The 18204-nt window shown below is 46.2% G+C and overlaps 1 protein-coding gene across 1 annotated transcript; it reads left to right on the top strand.

The window, feature by feature from the left end:
- The first annotated feature begins 1460 nt into the window (after positions 1-1460).
- On the top strand, positions 1461-7357 carry AHSG (alpha 2-HS glycoprotein). The gene is made up of 7 exons (XM_028100947.2): positions 1461-1673; positions 2668-2778; positions 3145-3229; positions 3598-3761; positions 5046-5147; positions 6312-6395; positions 7022-7357. The coding sequence occupies exons 1-7, from the start codon at positions 1461-1463 to the stop codon at positions 7355-7357; spliced, it is 1095 nt and encodes a 364-aa protein (XP_027956748.1).
- Positions 7358-18204: the final 10847 nt, after the last annotated feature.

Genomic DNA, 18204 nt, shown 5'->3' with positions numbered 1-18204 from the left:
CTGAGCCTCTGTCATTAAGATTCCATATGACCATAGGAGTACCTGGAAGTAAATACGAAAACAGTCCTTACATCTACCTCCTTGGCCTCATCACACTTCCCCCTTGCTTACCTTTCAGCTCCCAGCAAATCAATGGGATTACGCCCGTTTGTAGAAAGCTTCTCTCTTTTTTCAAGATGAAATATTATTCTCAATATCAGAGAACAGGACAAATCCATCTACGCGTAATGGTGACCTCTAAATATTTGAAGAACAGGTGGGACTTCATGTTAGGGCTTCTCTGCTCCAGGCTAAACCAAGCCAGGTCCTTCTATGATTTTTTCCAAGCCTCTCACTCTCCTGCCCACACTCCTGTAGGCCACACTGGGGATTGTCAAGGGCCACTTACCAGCAATGCCTGGAACCAACACTCTGGCCCTGTGCTCTGGCCATAAAGACTCACTCTAATTCTGCTAAGGCTTCGAAGGGCATTACAGAGGCATCTGTGTTCTTAGCCACCCCCAAAGCAACTTAGCCTGCAGGGAAGGACTCGAACCCAGAGCTTTGCCAAGGGAGTGGCTGTTAGACCAGGGCCCCCGTCTGCTGCACTGGGGGGGGGCACTGATCACACCCAGGTTGGTGCCCATCTGCGCAGGGCCCTGGCAGCGTGGTCTGAGGGATCAAAGCTGCCCACCCCACCCTGCCTCGGGAAACTCCTCCTCTCACCCCTGTTCCACACTTCAGGCAGAAATCGCTCCCTCCCTTCCTTCTTTTCTCCAAGGCTCTCACCCAAGATCTCAGCGTCTCCTGTAGCTCTTCCGGCTCACTCTAGACCATCTGTATCTTTGCTACATCTGTGGGCCTCGTTTTCCCTCCAGGAGGAGATCATTCTTTCTTTCTTTTTTCAATTTTTTTTTCATTATATTCAGTTAGCCAACATATAGTACATTGTAAGTTTTTGTTGTAGTGTCCAGCAATTCATCCGTTGCGTATAACACCCAGTGCTCATTCTTTCTGACACTAGAGGATTTTATCAAATTGCTGCCGATCCCCACTTTCCCCTCGCAGACCCCATGGCAGGCCCTGATCCCAGCAAGGGACACTCCACGAGCATGACAGGGCTGGCTGTGCCGGCCCCTCCTCACCTTGGTGCACAGCTCACCCCCTCCATGTTCCAAGCCGACTTTGGAGCACCTCTCTACCCCCCCACCGCCTGCCCCCAGCAGCATTGACTTTGGCAGATTTCTGGGGGACCAGTGATGTCCTAACCTGTTTGCTTTTCCAGAGCTGATGTTCGCAGGGGTTTACTTAGAACCAGAACAGAAATCATCCCACGTCCTTATGCAACTCCTCCAGCAGGCTCCGTCAGATAAATAAAGCCCTCGGCCCTCCACCGGCCTACTTTTTGGAGCAGAGCACCTGGGTTGGTTCCTGAAGCTTCCAGCCATCCACCCAGCTGCTAGGGCCTCTCTGGAGCAGCCATGAGGTCCCTCGCCCTGCTCCTTTGCCTCGCTCAGCTCTGGGGCTGCCGTTCTGTCCCAGTGGGGCCAACTCTGGCTTATGACGAACCGAACTGTGACGACCCAGAAACAGAGCAAGCAGCCCTGGCGGCCGTGGACTACATCAATAGCCACGTGCTTCGAGGCTACAAGCACACCTTGAACCAGATTGACAAAGTCAAAGTGTGGCTTCAGGTAAGTGACCCTGCTGTGTCTGAGCCCAGAGAAGCTGTGTGCAGAGCTCCGCTGGGTGCCTCAAAGATCACACCTCCTAGCAGGAGGAACCTGCAGAGGGGAAAACTCTCTGGTTTCTTCCCAGGAGCAAGGGAGGGAGCGGGGGTGGGGGGGTGGGGGGTGGCGGGGAACAAAGAGGAGACATTCTGGGTTGTAGTCATGGGTCTCAGGAGGGTGCTGGACGGGGGGTGAGGAGGTGTGTGAGACAATAAAAGTCCTCAAATGATATTTTGAACAACTACAAGGATTTACCAAGCTCCCCTATCTCTGCCTTCACTGTTACTCCTTCCCAACTGTACTAGTGTTTCGTCAGAGGGAGGCTCGCTCTGCCCCCTCATCCCCAGAAGGGGGCAGTAGAGAGCAGCAACTTCGCATCCAGGCATCTACAAGCCCAAAGACAAAAGCCAAGGACAACTTTTCCTTTAGGAAGGAAAAGAAAATGGGGAAGGAAGGAAAGTAGATGATGAGAGGGAAGGCGGAAAGAAGTAGAAGAAGCGGTGGAAAAGACAAAGAAGAAACACTAAAATATTATCCTGTGCCACCCTACTTTGCCACTTGATTGAAAAAAAAAAAAAAAACCAAAGCTGATTTTTACAAGGCATCCCTTGAAGGGTGAAATTTTAAAAATTAAGTATCAATGCTCATTTTTAGCTTCCAAATAGAGCTCAGAGTGATGACTGTGGTTCCATCGACCTACCCAAGCCCGTGGCCCTTTCTTCTTTGCAAACACCATCTAAGAGCTTGTCCAGCCAACAGGAGAAGACCTGAGAAGCCCTAACCATCGTCCTGTCCACAGGCCAGGGCAGAGCTGGGGGGAGGTGCCGACTAACAGGAATGACTTTTCCCTCACCTCTCCAACAGGGCTAACTTCAAGCCCAGTGGGGGCTCACACTTTGGTCCGCTCAACGGGATCAGTGGAATAGGCTGCTCACTGCTTCATTCTGTGTCTCCACAGCAGCCAGTGGGACAGGTGTTTGAGCTTGAAATAGACACGCTGGAAACCACCTGCCATGTACTGGACCCCACCCCCCTGGCCAACTGCACCGTGAGGCAGCTGGTGGAGCATGTGAGTGCCCCTCCCAGGGTGACTGCAGGTGGTGCCCCAGCCAGTTCCCCGGTGGTTCTGCAAAGTGCAGGCCCATTTTACCCAGCTTCCCAGCCTCTCTTCATGGCTAGCCAGCGTGCAGTTGCTAAAATGACCATTTGATGCTGCCTGCCCTGGGACGGATTTTGACAACAGTTCAACTTCCTTGTAGCCCTTTCTGAAACCAGAGAGCATTATGTTACGGTATCACTCAGTCAAGGTGATTTCATGAGGCTCATCTGTGACATCATGTCTGAGGGACCACCCCACCTCCCACCCCCGGACTCCCAGTGAGAAATGAAAGGCCAGCCCCCCTCCCCAGCCCTCACTGTGGGTTTATTTCTCCAGGCTGTGGAAGGGGACTGTGATTTCCGGCTGCTGAAACAGGATGGCCAGTTTTCCGTGGTGTTTTCCAAATGCGATTCCAGTCCAGGTAGAGATGATAATGATTATTCTTATTTTTACCTTGTGGAGAGAGTGAGGAAGGGACCTGAATTGCTTTCAGTGTAAGCAGTTTTAGCCACTTGGTTGGTGAGGAAAAGAAGGAGCCCAATTTCCTGGGATCTGGAATTGTGAAACTTTGTTTAAGGAGCTGTTGTCCTTGGAGATGAAAATTCCCCTTGACGAGAGGGGCTCCTGCAGAAACGTCCAGCAGGACAGGAGCCACCTGAAGCCTTAGTAAGAAGCAGAGAAAGCAGCTGACGCCATTTGGAGCATGTCCTAGGCCTTTCAAAATAAGCTAGAGCCGGGGCGAATGCCCTGGAGAATTCCAACCCATACTGGTTTCTTCTCGGTGCGTAGACTCAGCGGAGGACGTGCGCAAGGTGTGCCCAGACTGCCCCCTGCTGGCCCCGCTTAACGACACCAAGGTAGTGCACGCCGTGGACGTTGCGCTGACCGCCTTCAACGCTCAGAGTAATGGCTCTTATTTTCAGCTGGTGGAAGTCTCTCGGGCTCAACTTGTGGTAAGACTGAGACCTTTGGACAGGACTTTGGGCAGTTTGGCGGCAGTGCGGGAATGTAGGTGGTAAAACAGCGGTGAGGGACGGAGCAGGGGCAGGGGCAGCGACAGGAAGGCAAGGCGGGTGGTAGGAGAAAAGGGAAAGATGGGGTCCTTAGGAGTATGAGCGGTATGAGGACACCGAATGTCACGAGGATCCAGAGAGGACCCTCAGCACCTCACCCATGGGGAGTCACCCTAACATAAAACAGCCAGCCGCTGCCTGTCCCGGGTTCCTCAGCTCTGGTTACCACCAGGGCTCGCTGGGCAGCAGGTGCGAGTTCCGGCATTATCCAGAAGCGCGCGCTGTCAATTCACGGGTTTGCACGTGCTTGTCACCCATCACCACTGGTCGTCCGCACTCTCATAACTGATACTTACAAAGGTGTGAGCCTACTTACACAGACAGGCGTATAGGTGGCAGGATCCTAAAGTGCCTTTTGAATCACTGGAACAAAAATTTAATTGTATAGTGGAGCATTGAGCACATTTGATTGCAACAGAATTCTAATATTTAAGAAAACTGGTCTTCTGGATACCAGCCATGGCATACTTGGAAATGCATTCTCCCTATAGGTGGTGATTCTGATGAACCAGAACATGTGATTCTCAGAAACCCCCACCCCAGACAATACCACCAAATAACAGATATTTTATTGTTCCAAACATCCAAATGCTACAAGAAAGAAAAGCACAAGTGTCTTCTCTACTTTTCTTTAGATTTGTCATTGGATCCTGCTCTCTATGATAGGATAGGTGGGAGAGGTGTTAATCTCTTCACTTTCCCACCCCATCTTGGAGTAAGCTGAACCTTAGGGCTCCAAGTGCAGCCCTAAGAGGGAAGGCCGTGAATCACTATATTGTACACCTGAAACTAACATTATGCTGTATGTTAAATAACTGGAATTTTAAAACAATTTTTTTAAAAAGAGGAAAGGCCAGGGGAGGGGAGGGCCCTGGGCTCCCACTCAGGTCAGTTAAGGTGGGCACTCTGGAAACTCGTCTCTGCCCTGAATGATGGGCAGTGGGTACCTTTACCTCCTTCAGCTCTGTATACAAGCCCTTCAGAGCACAGAGCCCCAATAACTGACCTGTGGTGGCCACCGGGGGCCATATTTGCTGGCCGCTCAGTGTGTTCTTGGCGAGTGTGCAACCCCAGTGCCCTTGCTCCTCCCCTCCAGCCTCTCCTTCCCTGCCTTTTCGGGTGAAGTTGTGTTGCCTCCTAAGCATTTTCCTTTATCCTCCGCAGCCTCTTCCACCTTCTACGTATGTGGAGTTTGCCGTGGCTGCCACGGACTGCGCTGCTCAAGAGGCCACCGATCCCGCCCAGTGCAACCTGCTAGCAGAGAAGGTGAGCGGGCCACGCCGTGCGGACGGCAAAACCGGTGGTAAAACAGAGCGTCCTCACATCGAGTTAGTATCTTGGGGCCTCAGAGAGAACACTGAAAAATACCCACTCCCCATGGGGCTGGGTTATGCCAGACCTTCCTCCACGGTGTCACCTCCCCACTGAAGAGCTGTCACCAAGTCATCGCCTCACTGAAGGCCCCTGGGGTTCGGAGAAAGACAGGGGCTGTTTCCTAACTGGGCCAAGTCACACCCGGCTTCTAGGAGTGCATTGTAGATTTTCTGGATACGCCACTAAGACGAAATCTTTGAAGTCCTTGATGCCGTAATGTCCACTTCTAGGAATCTAGCCTAAAGAGATCATCAGAGATGTTTGACAGAAATATATCTAATGAGATGATTGATCATGGATTCAAAATGGCCCAAAAGAGACCCGAATGTCCAACAGGAGGGCATCATTGAATACAATATGGTACATCAATAAATAGAAAATTATACAGACCCTAAAAATTAGGTTTTGAAAGAATAATGAGTGATATAAGAAAATGTTATCATATTATAGTGAGTGAAAAACACAGGGTACGAAATGGTATAGTCACAATGATCCCAATTTTTAAATGATTTTTAATATGTTTAAAAATAAAAAAGAAATACATGTATGTTGACAGAAGTTTTCCTGGGTCCACCACAATTTCTGGGATGATGGGTGATCTCTCTCTTTTTTTTTTTAAGATTTATTTATTTATTTATTTGAGAGAGAGAGAGAGAGAGAGAGCATGAGCAGGAGGGGCAGTGGGGAGGGAAAGGGAGAATCTCAAGCAGACTCTGCACTGAGCATGGAGCCCAATGAGGGGCTCTGTCCCATGACCCTGAGATCACAACCTGAGCTGAAACCACGAGTCGGACACTTAACCGACTGCGCCACCCAGGCGCCCCTTATGGGTGATCTCTTACAATCTCAAAGCATACCTGGATTTTCTGCCTTCTATTTAGAATTACATATTGTATATCTTCTATAAGCAGAAATAGAAACTTTTAGGGGAAAAATTTTTTTAAGGAGTTAAGAATTGAAGGTTTTTTCCCCTTCAACCTGGAGGATCAGTGAAACTGGGGGAGAAAATCCACTTCTTTAAACCAGTTCGAATAACTCTTCTCTTTCTGCGTGCAGCAATATGGCTTCTGTAAGGCTACACTCACTGAGAAGGTTGGTGGGGAAGATGTGGCCGTGACCTGCACCGTGTTCCAACCACAGGTAAGGGCATCGTGGGTATACTGGCCCTCATCCTCAGAATGCAATGATCCTTTAACATATATGCAGTGTTAGTAATGGCAGGGCATTTGGGCCCTGTCCTTCTGAGCCTCACAATCTTAAATAGCTCTGGGTATATGGAATCGTCAACAAATGAAAGGATACTTCCACCGTGTCTTCCCCTCCAGCAAACTAGTGCCTGCAGGAGAGGGCCAGTGCTCGTGTGATGTTGACAAATCCATCTTTCCATTCGCAGGGGGTGGGGGGTGGTACTCTGAGTTGCGCAGGTGGCCAGATCTGCCCGGCTGCCCACCGTGGTTGCAGGTGTAGGTGAGAAGCAGGTGGCACTGCTGGTAGAAGCTATAAAGCGGGGGTGCTTTTGCTCGTGGGATATATGTATAAGTCCACCGAGCCCAAGACAATTGGTGAGAAAGGGGCTACCACAGGTCAGTTATCCCTCCCTTCTGGCTCTGATGACAATCCTTTGCACCTAGGTAGTCCTTTTTGGTCAGATTCCTTGCCAATAAAAATTATTACTGGGAGAGAATTGGGTGGGTTTCACTCAGAAGCATGAGTGGCCTTGCTTGTGAGCAGAGAGGTGGCTAACCTGGACATGGTCCTCTCTCCAGTCTTTGCTCCCGCAGCCCCAACCAGATGGCCCCGATGCAGTGGCCCTCGCCCCCGTGGCAGACCCAGTGGCGCCTGCGCCTTCCCCGGCTGACCTGCCGGCAGCCGCCCTGGTGGTGGGACCCATGGTGGTGGCAGTTCCCGAGGCGCTTCTGCCAGGGCACCGCACACACTACGACCTGCGCCATGCCTTCATGGGGGTGGGCTCCGTGGAGTCTGCCTCAGGAGAAACATTCCATGTGGGGAAAGCCCCCAAGGTGGTGCAGCCTGGTATTGTTGCTGGTCCTGGTCCAGTGGTCCGTCCTTGCCCAGGGAGAATCAGATACTTCAAGGTGTAGATGTAGGTCAGAGATGAGAAGGTTTGGCCCAGGAACGTAGATAGCCACCATTTTCTCCAAGTCTGGGTATGGGAGGGGGTCTTGTTTGCTATCAAAGCAGGTGCTATACACGTCTAGATTAATATCAAGTCTTCAATCCCAACTTCCCTTCATTCCTCAGGGGATGGAAGCAGAGGAGCAATGTTAGGTCTCATGGAAGGTATAAGGCTGGCAACTTGATGGTCATTGTTTTGATGCTAAGTCACCACCATCGTGTTCTCGGCCTTCTTTGACCTCACAAAAACAACTGGAACCGGGACTTTGAGAGGTGCTCTTGCCAACCTCATATTTTCTTCTTAATAAAAGTGACTGAAGGACCTTCCTTAGTAAAGAAGGTTCTAAGCTGAAATGTGGTTATGATTATTGCTCATTCCCTCCAAGCTCACATGTGACCTACCTTCAAAATAACCAAATCACAAATGTCCCTAGGCAAAACCTAAGTGAAAATAGAAATAAAACGGAACAAAAATCAGCAGTATTACTATACACAGGGAAAAAAATGAGACCAGGACCTGCTCACAAGCCATAGAATGAGCCCATTTCCTTATGAGAAAATCATTCTTTTCATTTCATGAGGGTCAAAAAATACCGTTAAAGGAGGACACAGTGCCTGAACTTTGTACAAACCAACCATTGGTTTTCCCCAATATCCAGGTAAGGGGGGATTAAAATTGGTAATTAACACAGGAGCCTCACTTTAATTATACCTCTTCATTATTTATGTTTAAAATAACTGTTGATTATACTGTATACACGTCATTTCATAATAGAGGATTTGTCTTTCTAGCCAATGCATTTTAACACCTTAAGTTAAAGCTCTGGTTTCTAGTATGAATAGAGGAGGGATTCTCGTATAGTATAGAATGGTAACTAGACAATTCCATTGTTTTTCCTACTAGCATTAAGTTGTTCTGAGCAATGTAAAGGATAGGCCCTTTCAGACAGAATTTTAAAGAAGTGAGACTAACAACCAGTTGAGTGGGTTCACTTGAACCAAAGAGACCGGATCAAGTGTTGATACCTTATTACTGTTTCCTAGAGGTTTTGCCAATATTCCAGTAACCAGAAGGAATGGCCCAGAAGGTAGGAAAACCACTAGGTATTTCAGAAGCCAGGGAAGATGAGGAAGGTATGGTCGGCTGGGCTAAATGCTGCAGAAGGAGCAATGAGAATAGGACTAAGAAAAATCCATGGGTTAGTTGACTGATTTGGAGGTCATGGCAGATGTAGTTTCACTGGGAGGATGAGTGTAAAAGCTACTTGCGGAGGGCGCCTGGGTGGCTCCGTCGTTAAGTGTCTGCCTTCCGCTCAGGTCGTGATCCCAGGGTCCTGGGATCGAGCTCCGCATCGGGCTCCCTGCTCCACGGGGAAGCCTGCTTCTCCCTCTCCCGCTCCCCCTGCTTGTGTTCCCTCTCTCACTGTGTCTCTCTCTGTCAAATAAATAAATAAAATCTTTTTAAAAAGGGCGCCTGGGTGGCTCAGTTGGTTGAGCGACTGCCTTCGGCTCAGGTCATGATCCCGGAGTCCCGGGATCAAGTCCCACATCGGGCTCCCCGCTCGGCGGGGAGTCTGCTTCTCCCTCTGACCCTCCCCGCTCTCGTGCTCTCTGTCTCTCACTCTCTCTCTCTCAAATAAATAAATAAAATCTTTAAAATAAAAGCTACTTGCAGGGGGTGACCTGGTTGTAGATGATGAGGAGATGGAGGGACTCATGCATTCTCTCTCAAGCAGTTTGATGGTGAATGGTGAGAGAGATAGGATGGAATGCAAAAGGATAACTGGGTCAAGGGAAGATTTCCTTTTCTGGAAAGAGGATTTTTCAGCATATTTAGGACAAAATATGGGAAGAGGTGGAAGAAGAAAGAGAGAGGAGATAATGGGGCAGGATGCTGGGAGACATAATTTAGTAGAGACCTGGGAACGGGAGGGTTTGAGCACCTCTGGTTCTTCCTTAAGGGAACTCGAAAGAAGACCCTGAAAAGGCAACTTTCACCCAGTACTAAAAGAGACTCGTGTGCTTTCCACCCTTGCTACACACAGGTGTTGCCATGAGGGAACACATGGAGTGTTGGTCCCAGTGTTTTCGAGGGCAGGTGGTAGATACCCAACCCAACATAAGTAAAAGGGGAATGTTACTGCTCTGTGAATTTGGGAATTCAAATGGATGAGTCCCACCTAAGGCACAGCAGGATCCAGGAATTCAAAAGATACCTTCTCTCCCCACCTCCATCTCTCAGCAAGGTCTGCCTTCAGTCTTAGCCATCATGGCCACTGGCAGCCTCACACCTACATCAGCATTAGTGCCCAAGCCTGAAGAAAGAGAGAAGGGCCAATCCAGAAGAATCAAAGGAGGAGCTCTTCCAGGGGACTAACAGGCACAAAGGCCTAGAGGCAGGAGAGAGGTTGATGTGGCCAAGGATGAGAAAGGAAGCTGGACCAAAGCACGTAAGAGGAGAAGGAGGAGGGTTCTAGAAGATAGGTTGAAGAAGTAGATGGGGCCAGGTCAGGAACAGCTTTGCCATCCCCGGAAGGAACTGGGGTGTTATTCTCAGTAAAATGGGAAACCACTAAAGGTTGTAAGTGACATAATCTGATTTACGTTAAACGATCACCCAGCTTCTGTGGATCTCAACCTGGGGATGGGTGAGGTGGGGCTGAGCAGTATCACCTTTCCCCCAGAGGGATGTTTGAAGGTCAATGGAGGCGCTCACTTGGGGGGCTACTGGATAGAGGCCAAGGATGCTACACACTCTGAAATGGACAGGTCAGCCCCAGGAATGAAGGCCCAACGATGAATAATGGTTAGCTAATGCCCCAAATCTCAATAGCATTCATTTGTTTTTTGTTGTAGGGGAAAATGGGTTGTAGCTGGGATAAGAAGAGGACTAGAGCTTTCTAGGGGAGAGAGAAGTGTGTACCTTAGGGTAAGGTGGTGGGCAGGAGACATGGTGAAGCCAGGATATAATTTTCAGGTAGAAATCCTAGGAGCTCCTGATGGGTTTGATATAGGGGTGAGAAAGAGGGAAGTGAAAGATAACTCCTGGATTTATCACTTTGCAGACTGGGTAGATGGTGGTGCCATTCACGGAGGCGGAGGGCACTGATTCATTTCATTTGAGTTACCTCACCTTCTCTCCTCTCTGTCTTGAAACTGTGCAGTTGATTTTTCTTTTCTTTTTTTAAAAAAAAGATTTATTTATTTATTGTAGAGAGAGTGCATGCGCACAAGTGTGGGAGGGGGAGAGGGGGAGAGAGAGAGAGAATCTCAAGCAGACTCCCCCCTGAGCCCTGAGTGCAGAACCTGACGTGGGACTCCATCCCAGGACAGTGAGATCATGACCTAAGTTGAAATCAAGAGTTGGCCGCTTAACTGACTGAGCCCCCAGGCGCCCCTGCAGTTGATTTTTCTATGTCAGGTTTACCCATGCCTTGATCTCATGCCTCTCAAGGAAGCAGTGAATCCAACAGACCTGACTGACCTGGGCCAAGCTGCTTCACCTCTCATGTCTCATTGCCCTCATTCTACAACCAGGTGTGTGCAGCAGCCTGGCAGGGCGACCGCGAGGATTCAATGAGATGCTAGAAGTATATGCTTGGAACTTTCTTGACACGTGCTAGGTTCTCAGTAAGTGTCCTCCCTCTCTGCTTCCTGTCCTCTGATTTTGGTGGCTTCAGAAGATTATGTTCTTAACCTCTTAAATGTGTACTCTCTCCTTAGCAAGTCTCATGATTTAAACTCTCAGTCTTGCACAGATAACATCCAACTTTACGGCTCCAGTTTGGGTCTCTTTTTTGAATTCCAGCATTGCATTTCCAAATGTCTCTAGGATTTCCTCACTTGAATTTACCTAGAACAATTTCCTATGTGATTTATTTTATCTAAGAGGTATGTACCTGAAGACTCAACATTATTCAAAATGTGCATATTCTAGAAAATTGTCTTCACAAGAATAAACATAAGTTAGAGAGGATGAATTATGGAGCTGTTAAGTCTCCTGCTGTTATAGCACATTTTTTGCATTAATGCTGCTCTGTATTTTCTCAGCATCTTCTTTAATGTTTTGCAAACTGCTCTCTCCTAAATAAATAGCGTTGCATGTGTCTCATTTACTTGCCGTCTTAGTGGCTTTTTAATCACATCTAACTCATGTTCCAAGGTTATTGAATTTCAGGTGTATTTTTCAGTACTTGTAACACCACCATGACTTAACAATGTTTGATGAATGTTAGGATGATACTAATATTTGCAACTATGATAACATCAAACATTAGAATAACGGAATAGCGGTCATCAAAATCACTCATCAAAATTTTGCTGCTCATGAAAAAAAAGTGTGGTTCCCATGATATTGACAAAGGGTGCTGGGTATTTCTCTTCCATGGGACAGTCATACAGCAATGTCATAAATAAGGCTTACAATGTACTTACTTAAAAAATACTCAATCTTTGGTTAATTGTTTTTATCTTAAAAAAAATTTTTTTTGAGAGAGAGAGCATGCGTGTGCATGAGCTGGGGATGGGGTGTTCAGGGAAGGACAGAGGGAGAGGGAGAGACAGAATCTTAAGCAGGTTCCATGCCCAGCACAGAGCCTGATGCAGGGCTCAATCTCAGGACCCTGAGATCATGACCTGAGCCAAAATCAAGAGTCAGACATTTAACTGACTGAACCACCCAGGTGCCCCAAACTTTGGCTAATTTTTAAAATTGGGGGAATTCAAGTTGTTTCTAATTTTGTGTATAAGGTGAGACTTTATTGCTATTTTAATATCCCACTATTTAAAATTTGCATGATTCAAAATCATGCAATGTCACTATCATAAGATATATGTATGTGCAAACCTCAAGTGGTCCATTTGTCTTCCCAACTGACTCCCATCCCTGCATCTTTCCCATTTTGGTTCATAACACCTAGTCACCCAACAATTAAAATTTTATTCATCACAAAGAAAATTCTATTTTTTTCATCTTTAAGTTTTAAAGCAAGAATATGTAACCTATATAGCACTCCTAACATTGTTTCCCAGTTAATTGCTTTCATAAAATATTGCTGGTGCTAGTGTATACTGTTCCTCCTGCCTCCAGCCCTTTCCCTACCCCCCCACCCAGTCCCCCATACCCCCAAGGACCACTAGGAATATGTGAAATACAATGCTGACTTACTAGCATTCTTATCACTCTCTCTCTATATATATAGAGAGAGAGAGAATACAAAATGTCCATTCAGTAGGTGATGACTCTAACCCTCCTCTCATGACCTTCCAGAGCTAAGAATGTTTACAATGTTCATCACAGCATTATTTAAAAGAGCAGAAATTGTAAACATCATAAATTCTCTGTAATGATGACTGACTAAATTTTGTTACATCCATTCCATGGACTACTACACAGAGATTTTAAATCATGTTACAAAAACATAATAATTCATATAGGAAAATATTCATAATATATTTTGAAATCACAAAGCAGGTTTTAAAATTATGATCCTAATTTTGTATATAGGCATATTTATATTTACACACACTCAGGCATGAGAACTACAAGATAACAGAAAGAAAAACACTAAAATATTAATAGTGATTGTATCTAAGTTATAGAATAAAGAGTTGTTTTTCTTTATTGTATTCTTTTCTGTATTTTCTAAACTTTCTGTAATGCTTGTGTATTAATTTTATAGAAAAAGATTTTCATTTTATTTTGTTTGCTTAGAATTGGGGTTAGCAAACTTCTTCTATCAAGGGCCAGGTCATAAATATTTTAGGCTTTGTGGGTCATATGGTGTCTGTCTCAGCTACTTGACTCTGCTGTTGTAGCAAGAAATAGCCATAGACAATACCTAAACACAGGGGCATGGCTGTGTCCCAATAAAACTTTATTTACAAAACTAACAGTGAGCTGCATCTGGCCCTCAGGTGGTAGTGTCCTAGAACAGTAGACATAAAGAGAAATGGAATTGGGAGGAAAATGGTGTTCCTAGAGCCAGGGTGATTCCATGTGGAGTTGGGTGCTGGTCTCTAGAGTCAGAGTGGTCAATAAGAAAGAAGCTAGACTGTTGCCATGGGGATGATGAATTTGTCTGAACAATAGCAGAGTGAGGGTGGAGGGCAGGAGTGTAAGCAAGAGCTAAAGGCTTTCCAGCAGAGAGAGAGTGACCAGAAGGTCAGAAGATGACAGTCACCGGAAGCAGGAGGCTGAGGCAATCATGTGGCATGACTCTCAAAGGAACAGGGTTTATGCAAGCAGAGAGGCCTAACCATCCTGGAAATAGCACTGGAAATGGGGAGGGTGCCAGTGTTACCAGATGGAAGCATCTCTTCCACAACTTTTATGGAGCAGCTGTGCTTTCGGTTGAGCCCAGGAACTGACGAGGTTAATAACATAGGTAGCTTTATTTACTAAGGAAAGGGAATTTCAGAAGGCACAGTGGAAAGAAAGATGTGGGCTCGAGCGATGCTTGATGGTATCATCAGTTGGCAGGAGAGGCCACAGCACAAGGAAGATGACAGTGCCAAGAGGGGACAGACAGCAAAAGGGGTTCTGTTGGGGGCATGTGGGTCCTGTGAGGATCAGTGTGGGGAATGTGTAGGCAGTAGTTTGGTGATGCAGGGGCAGGCCGTGGGATGAGTTCACTTCCAGGCCTTCAATACAAGAAACAGCAGCTGTCTCTGGAGGATGCGAGGCCTTTCCCTCACGAGGCCACTGCCATGCCCTCCTCCCCCAGTCTCACCTTACCCTAAGTCCATCCATGGCTCTGTAGCCTTTGGTCCCCACTGAGACAAGCCCCAATGTAACTGGACTGGGCAGTAATGTGTTCATCATCTCTACAGCCTCCTCCATTGTATTCCTTTTTATTTACTTCACCTCCTCTGGGGGCATTGCCTAGAGGAAGAACTCGATGAGTAAGTAAAAAAAGACTGACCTCCGAACCAATCTTGCCTCCTTCCAGCAGTCTCATACTGGGCTCCAGGGGCTTAGGCACGAAGACCAGGTTGCGGCACTCCCCTGCCAAAGGAGGATTCGTATGACCACAGGTCTCCAAAGTAGGGGGTGCAAACCCCCAGGAATGCACAAGATAAATCATTGGCTTGTGGGGGGAAAGGATCAGAAATCGATTTCTCTGGTTTTTAATATTTTACTCTATTTATTGGCTGTGTACATTTGGTCATATGACAGTGACTTTTCCTTTTAAACAGACTTTACTTTTTGGAGCAGTTTTAGGGTCACGGCAAAACTGAGCAAAAAGTACAGAGCATACCCATCTGCCTCTGTCCCCACATGGGCATAGCCTTCCCCACTATCAACATCCTTGACTAGAGTGTTACATTTGTTGTAATCTATGAACCTACGTCAACACATTATTTTCACCTCAAGTCCACAGTTCACATTAGGGTTTACTCTTGGTGTCGCACATTCCATAGGCTTGGACGTGTGCATAATGACATGTATCTACCATTATGGTATCACACATACATTTCACCGCCCTGAAAGTCCTCTCTCCCCTCCACCGTCCAGCAACCACTGATCTTTTTACTGTGTCCACAGTTTCGCTTTTTCTGCAATGTCATATAGTTGAAATCATACAGTATATAGCCTTTTCACATTAGCTTTTTTTCACTTAACCATATGCATGTACAATTTCTCCATGTGTTTTCATGGCACGATAGCTCATTTCCTTTTAGCTCTGAGTGATATTCCACTGTCTGGATGGGCCACAGTTTATCTGTCCATTCACCTGTGGAAGGACATCTTGGTTGCTTCCAAGTGTTGGAAATTATGAATAAAGCTGCTGTAAACATCCATGTACAGGTTTTTGTGTGTATGTTGTTTTTGCTTCATTTGGGTAAATACCAAGGAACAGGGCTCCTGGATTGTTTGTATGGCAAGAGTATGTTTAGTTTTGTAAGAAACCACCAAACTGTCTTCCAAAGTGACTGTACCATTGTGCATTCCCACCAGCAACAATGAGCATTCCTGTTGCTGCACACCCTCACTGGTATTTTGGATTTTGGCATTCTAAAAGGTGTGTGGTGATATCTCATTGTTGTTTTAGTTTGCATTCCCTATTGACATATGATGTGAAGCACCTTTTTATATGCTTATTTGCCATCTGTACATCTTCTTTGTTGAGGCTCAGGTTTTTGCCCTTTTTTATTTTTATTTACTTATTTTTATTTTTTTAATGATTTTTTTTATTCATTTTAGAGAGAGAGAGAGCACGCGTGCACACACCGAGCAGGAGGGAGAGGGGTAGGGAGAGAGGGAGAGAAGCAGACTTCCCGCTGAGCATGGAGCCCATGCGATGCAGGGCTCCATCTCACAACCCTGAGATCATGACCTGAGCCCAGATCAAGAGTCCGACGTTCATCTGACTGAGCCCCCCAGGTGCCCCTGCCATTTTTAAATCAGGTTGTTTATTTTACTGTTGAGTTTTAAGAGCTCTTTGAACGTTTTGGATAAAGTCCTTTATTAGATTTATCTTTTGCAAATGTTTTCTCCCAGTCTGTGACTTGCTTTCTCATTTTCTTAAAGGAATCTGTTTTTATTTGTTTTTACTTACAAAGAAAGAAATTAAGCTTTGCTAATATTTAGTATATTAACTATTGATATAAACACATATAATAAATAGTCATATATATGTCAGGGATGCATATTCTAACATTTTATTACTAATAGGGTGCATGATTAAAAAAATTTAGAAACCCCTAATGCATGGAATAAAGTCTAGATTCCTTACCTGGGCATTCAAGTCCTTACAAAATCGGCTCCCTCACCTTCTATATCCTATTTCCTGTATATACTATGTTCTAACCAAATTCAGCTACTAGATCTCATCTGAACAGACCCTGGGATTTCTTATTCCTGTACCACCTCATTCTACTCCCTGTCTTCTCCCCAACTCCCCCAAACCATATGTGTAAGTGCTATTCCAAGACCCATCTCCAATACCCTCTTCTTCAAAAAGCCTTCCCTAAGCCCCAGCTTAAAAGCCCCACCCTTTTCTGGACCTATTTTATGGCAACAGAGCCCTTTCTATTCTATTTTGTGGCTATTTGTTTGCATGTCTCAGATTGTCTGGTTCATTTTAATTCACCCTCTTATTCTTCAGCCTGCATAGAACGGTGTCTTGTCCTTAGAAAGGCTTAAATAAAAATCTTTGTTAAGATGACACATGGTAAACGACACCACTTCCCTCCCACATCTTGGCCCTCAACAGACTGAGATTCCTAGTTTCCAAATAAAATAAATGTTCCCTGATGAAAAGTCGCTCCACTTCCCTCAGTACATCTCCAGAGTTGCCCGTTCTTATCTCCTCTCCTGCTCAAAACAACCCTTCTCTCAAGCTACTCTCTCAAGCCCACTCCCCACCCCACCCCATCCCTGATTACTGTGTCCTTCCTGGAGTCTTTTTTCTCCTGAGTCAGCCTCACCCTTTCCCCTGACCATAAATCCTTTCAGATAATCCCCATCCTAAAAACCCACTCCCCTCTCTCAAGCCACTCCCCTATCCCTCCCCTTCCCTTTACCACCAAACCTCTTTTTTTTTTAAAGATTTTATTTATTTATTTGACAGAGAGAAAGAGAGCACAAGTAGGCAGAGCGGCAGGCAGAGGGGGAGGGAGAAGGAGGCTCTCCACTGAGCAGGGACCCTGACACGGGGCTTGATCCCAGGACCCCGGGATCGTGACCTGAGCCAAAGGCAGCCACTTAACCGCCAAAGGGAGCCACCCAGGCGCCCCTACCACCAAACCTCTTTTTAAAAAATGCTTACTTAAATTTTTTTTAAATGTTACATGTTCACTAAAGAAAATTCGGGACATACTGAAAACTGAAAGAATAAAAATAGGGATCTTCTATACATAGTCCTGTATCTCTGATACAGGCACTAGTAACATTTTTCTGTATTGTATTCATGCGACCCGCCTGCCTCCGCCATAGAGATGCTTTATAAACACCATATAATTACCCTGTAGTTTCAGTGGTCTATCCAGCTTTGTAATTTAACATTATAGCCTAAACATCTTTCTATGTTATAGGACTCACAAACGTCATTTGTGATAACTAGTCAGGATTTCAGCAAACGAACATACCGTAGTTTACTTAAACTCTTCTCTCTTGGCGGAAATTTAGGTGGTTCCCACCTTTTCGCAGTTATAAGTGGCCTGACGATAAATATTATCAGGCATAAAATTTTCCAGTATTTATGAATACCTTCTAAGGGTAGCGTCTTAGAAATAGAATACTCCAAAATATGCATGTTTAAAGGTTATTGGCATTTACTGTCAAATTGCTTTCCAAACAGAGTTTACCAAGTTGCACTGCCAAGACACCAGAGTGCCCGCTCACGGACCTTCTGCCATCAGTCGCCATGATCTCCCACAAAGTGCTAACTTGTATCTGCCTTGGTAAATAAAAGATAATTGATCGCATTTCTATCACCTCTCAATCCACTATACTTTGGCTGGGGTTCACACCAGCATAGTGAAATTACTCTGGACAAAGTTCGTCAGTAACCTCCTCATTTGCCAAAACCACGGATACCCTGTTTTGTGTCTCCTTCTTATATGATTTCTTCTCTCCGGGAGGCTGTGGTAGCCCTCTCATTTGGTATGCCGGGTGTACGTCCCATGCGGAGTTTGTTCTGTCTCCACCTCCTCCAGCCGTCTCCAAAGCATCCCAGGGAGCTTCCCCTGCACTCTCCTCACTTTGAGTGCTCCTCCTGACAAATTAATCCACAAAGTCAACCGACACAGTGGTCTTCTTCCATAGTTTCCCCCTTCTGCTCTCTTTCTAATCCTCCCTCTCAAATGG

The sequence above is a fragment of the Eumetopias jubatus genome, unplaced genomic scaffold (assembly GCF_037043125.1).
Source record: "Eumetopias jubatus isolate StellerSeaLion01/CBP00866 unplaced genomic scaffold, mEumJub1_p1.0 scaffold_1, whole genome shotgun sequence".
Classification (NCBI taxonomy): domain Eukaryota; kingdom Metazoa; phylum Chordata; class Mammalia; order Carnivora; family Otariidae; genus Eumetopias; species Eumetopias jubatus.
Note: the sequence above shows the minus strand (reverse complement) of the source record. Positions and strands in the feature narration are given on the sequence as shown.

Coding starts and splice junctions, on each gene's coding strand:
- AHSG (XM_028100947.2), top strand. CDS start 1,461: ATGAGGTCCCTCGCCCTGCTCCTTTGCCTCGCTCAGCTCTGGGGCTGC. Junction 1,674..2,667: donor AAGTCAAAGTGTGGCTTCAG/GTAAGTGACCCT, acceptor GTGTCTCCACAG/CAGCCAGTGGGACAGGTGTT. Junction 5,148..6,311: donor GCAACCTGCTAGCAGAGAAG/GTGAGCGGGCCA, acceptor TTCTGCGTGCAG/CAATATGGCTTCTGTAAGGC.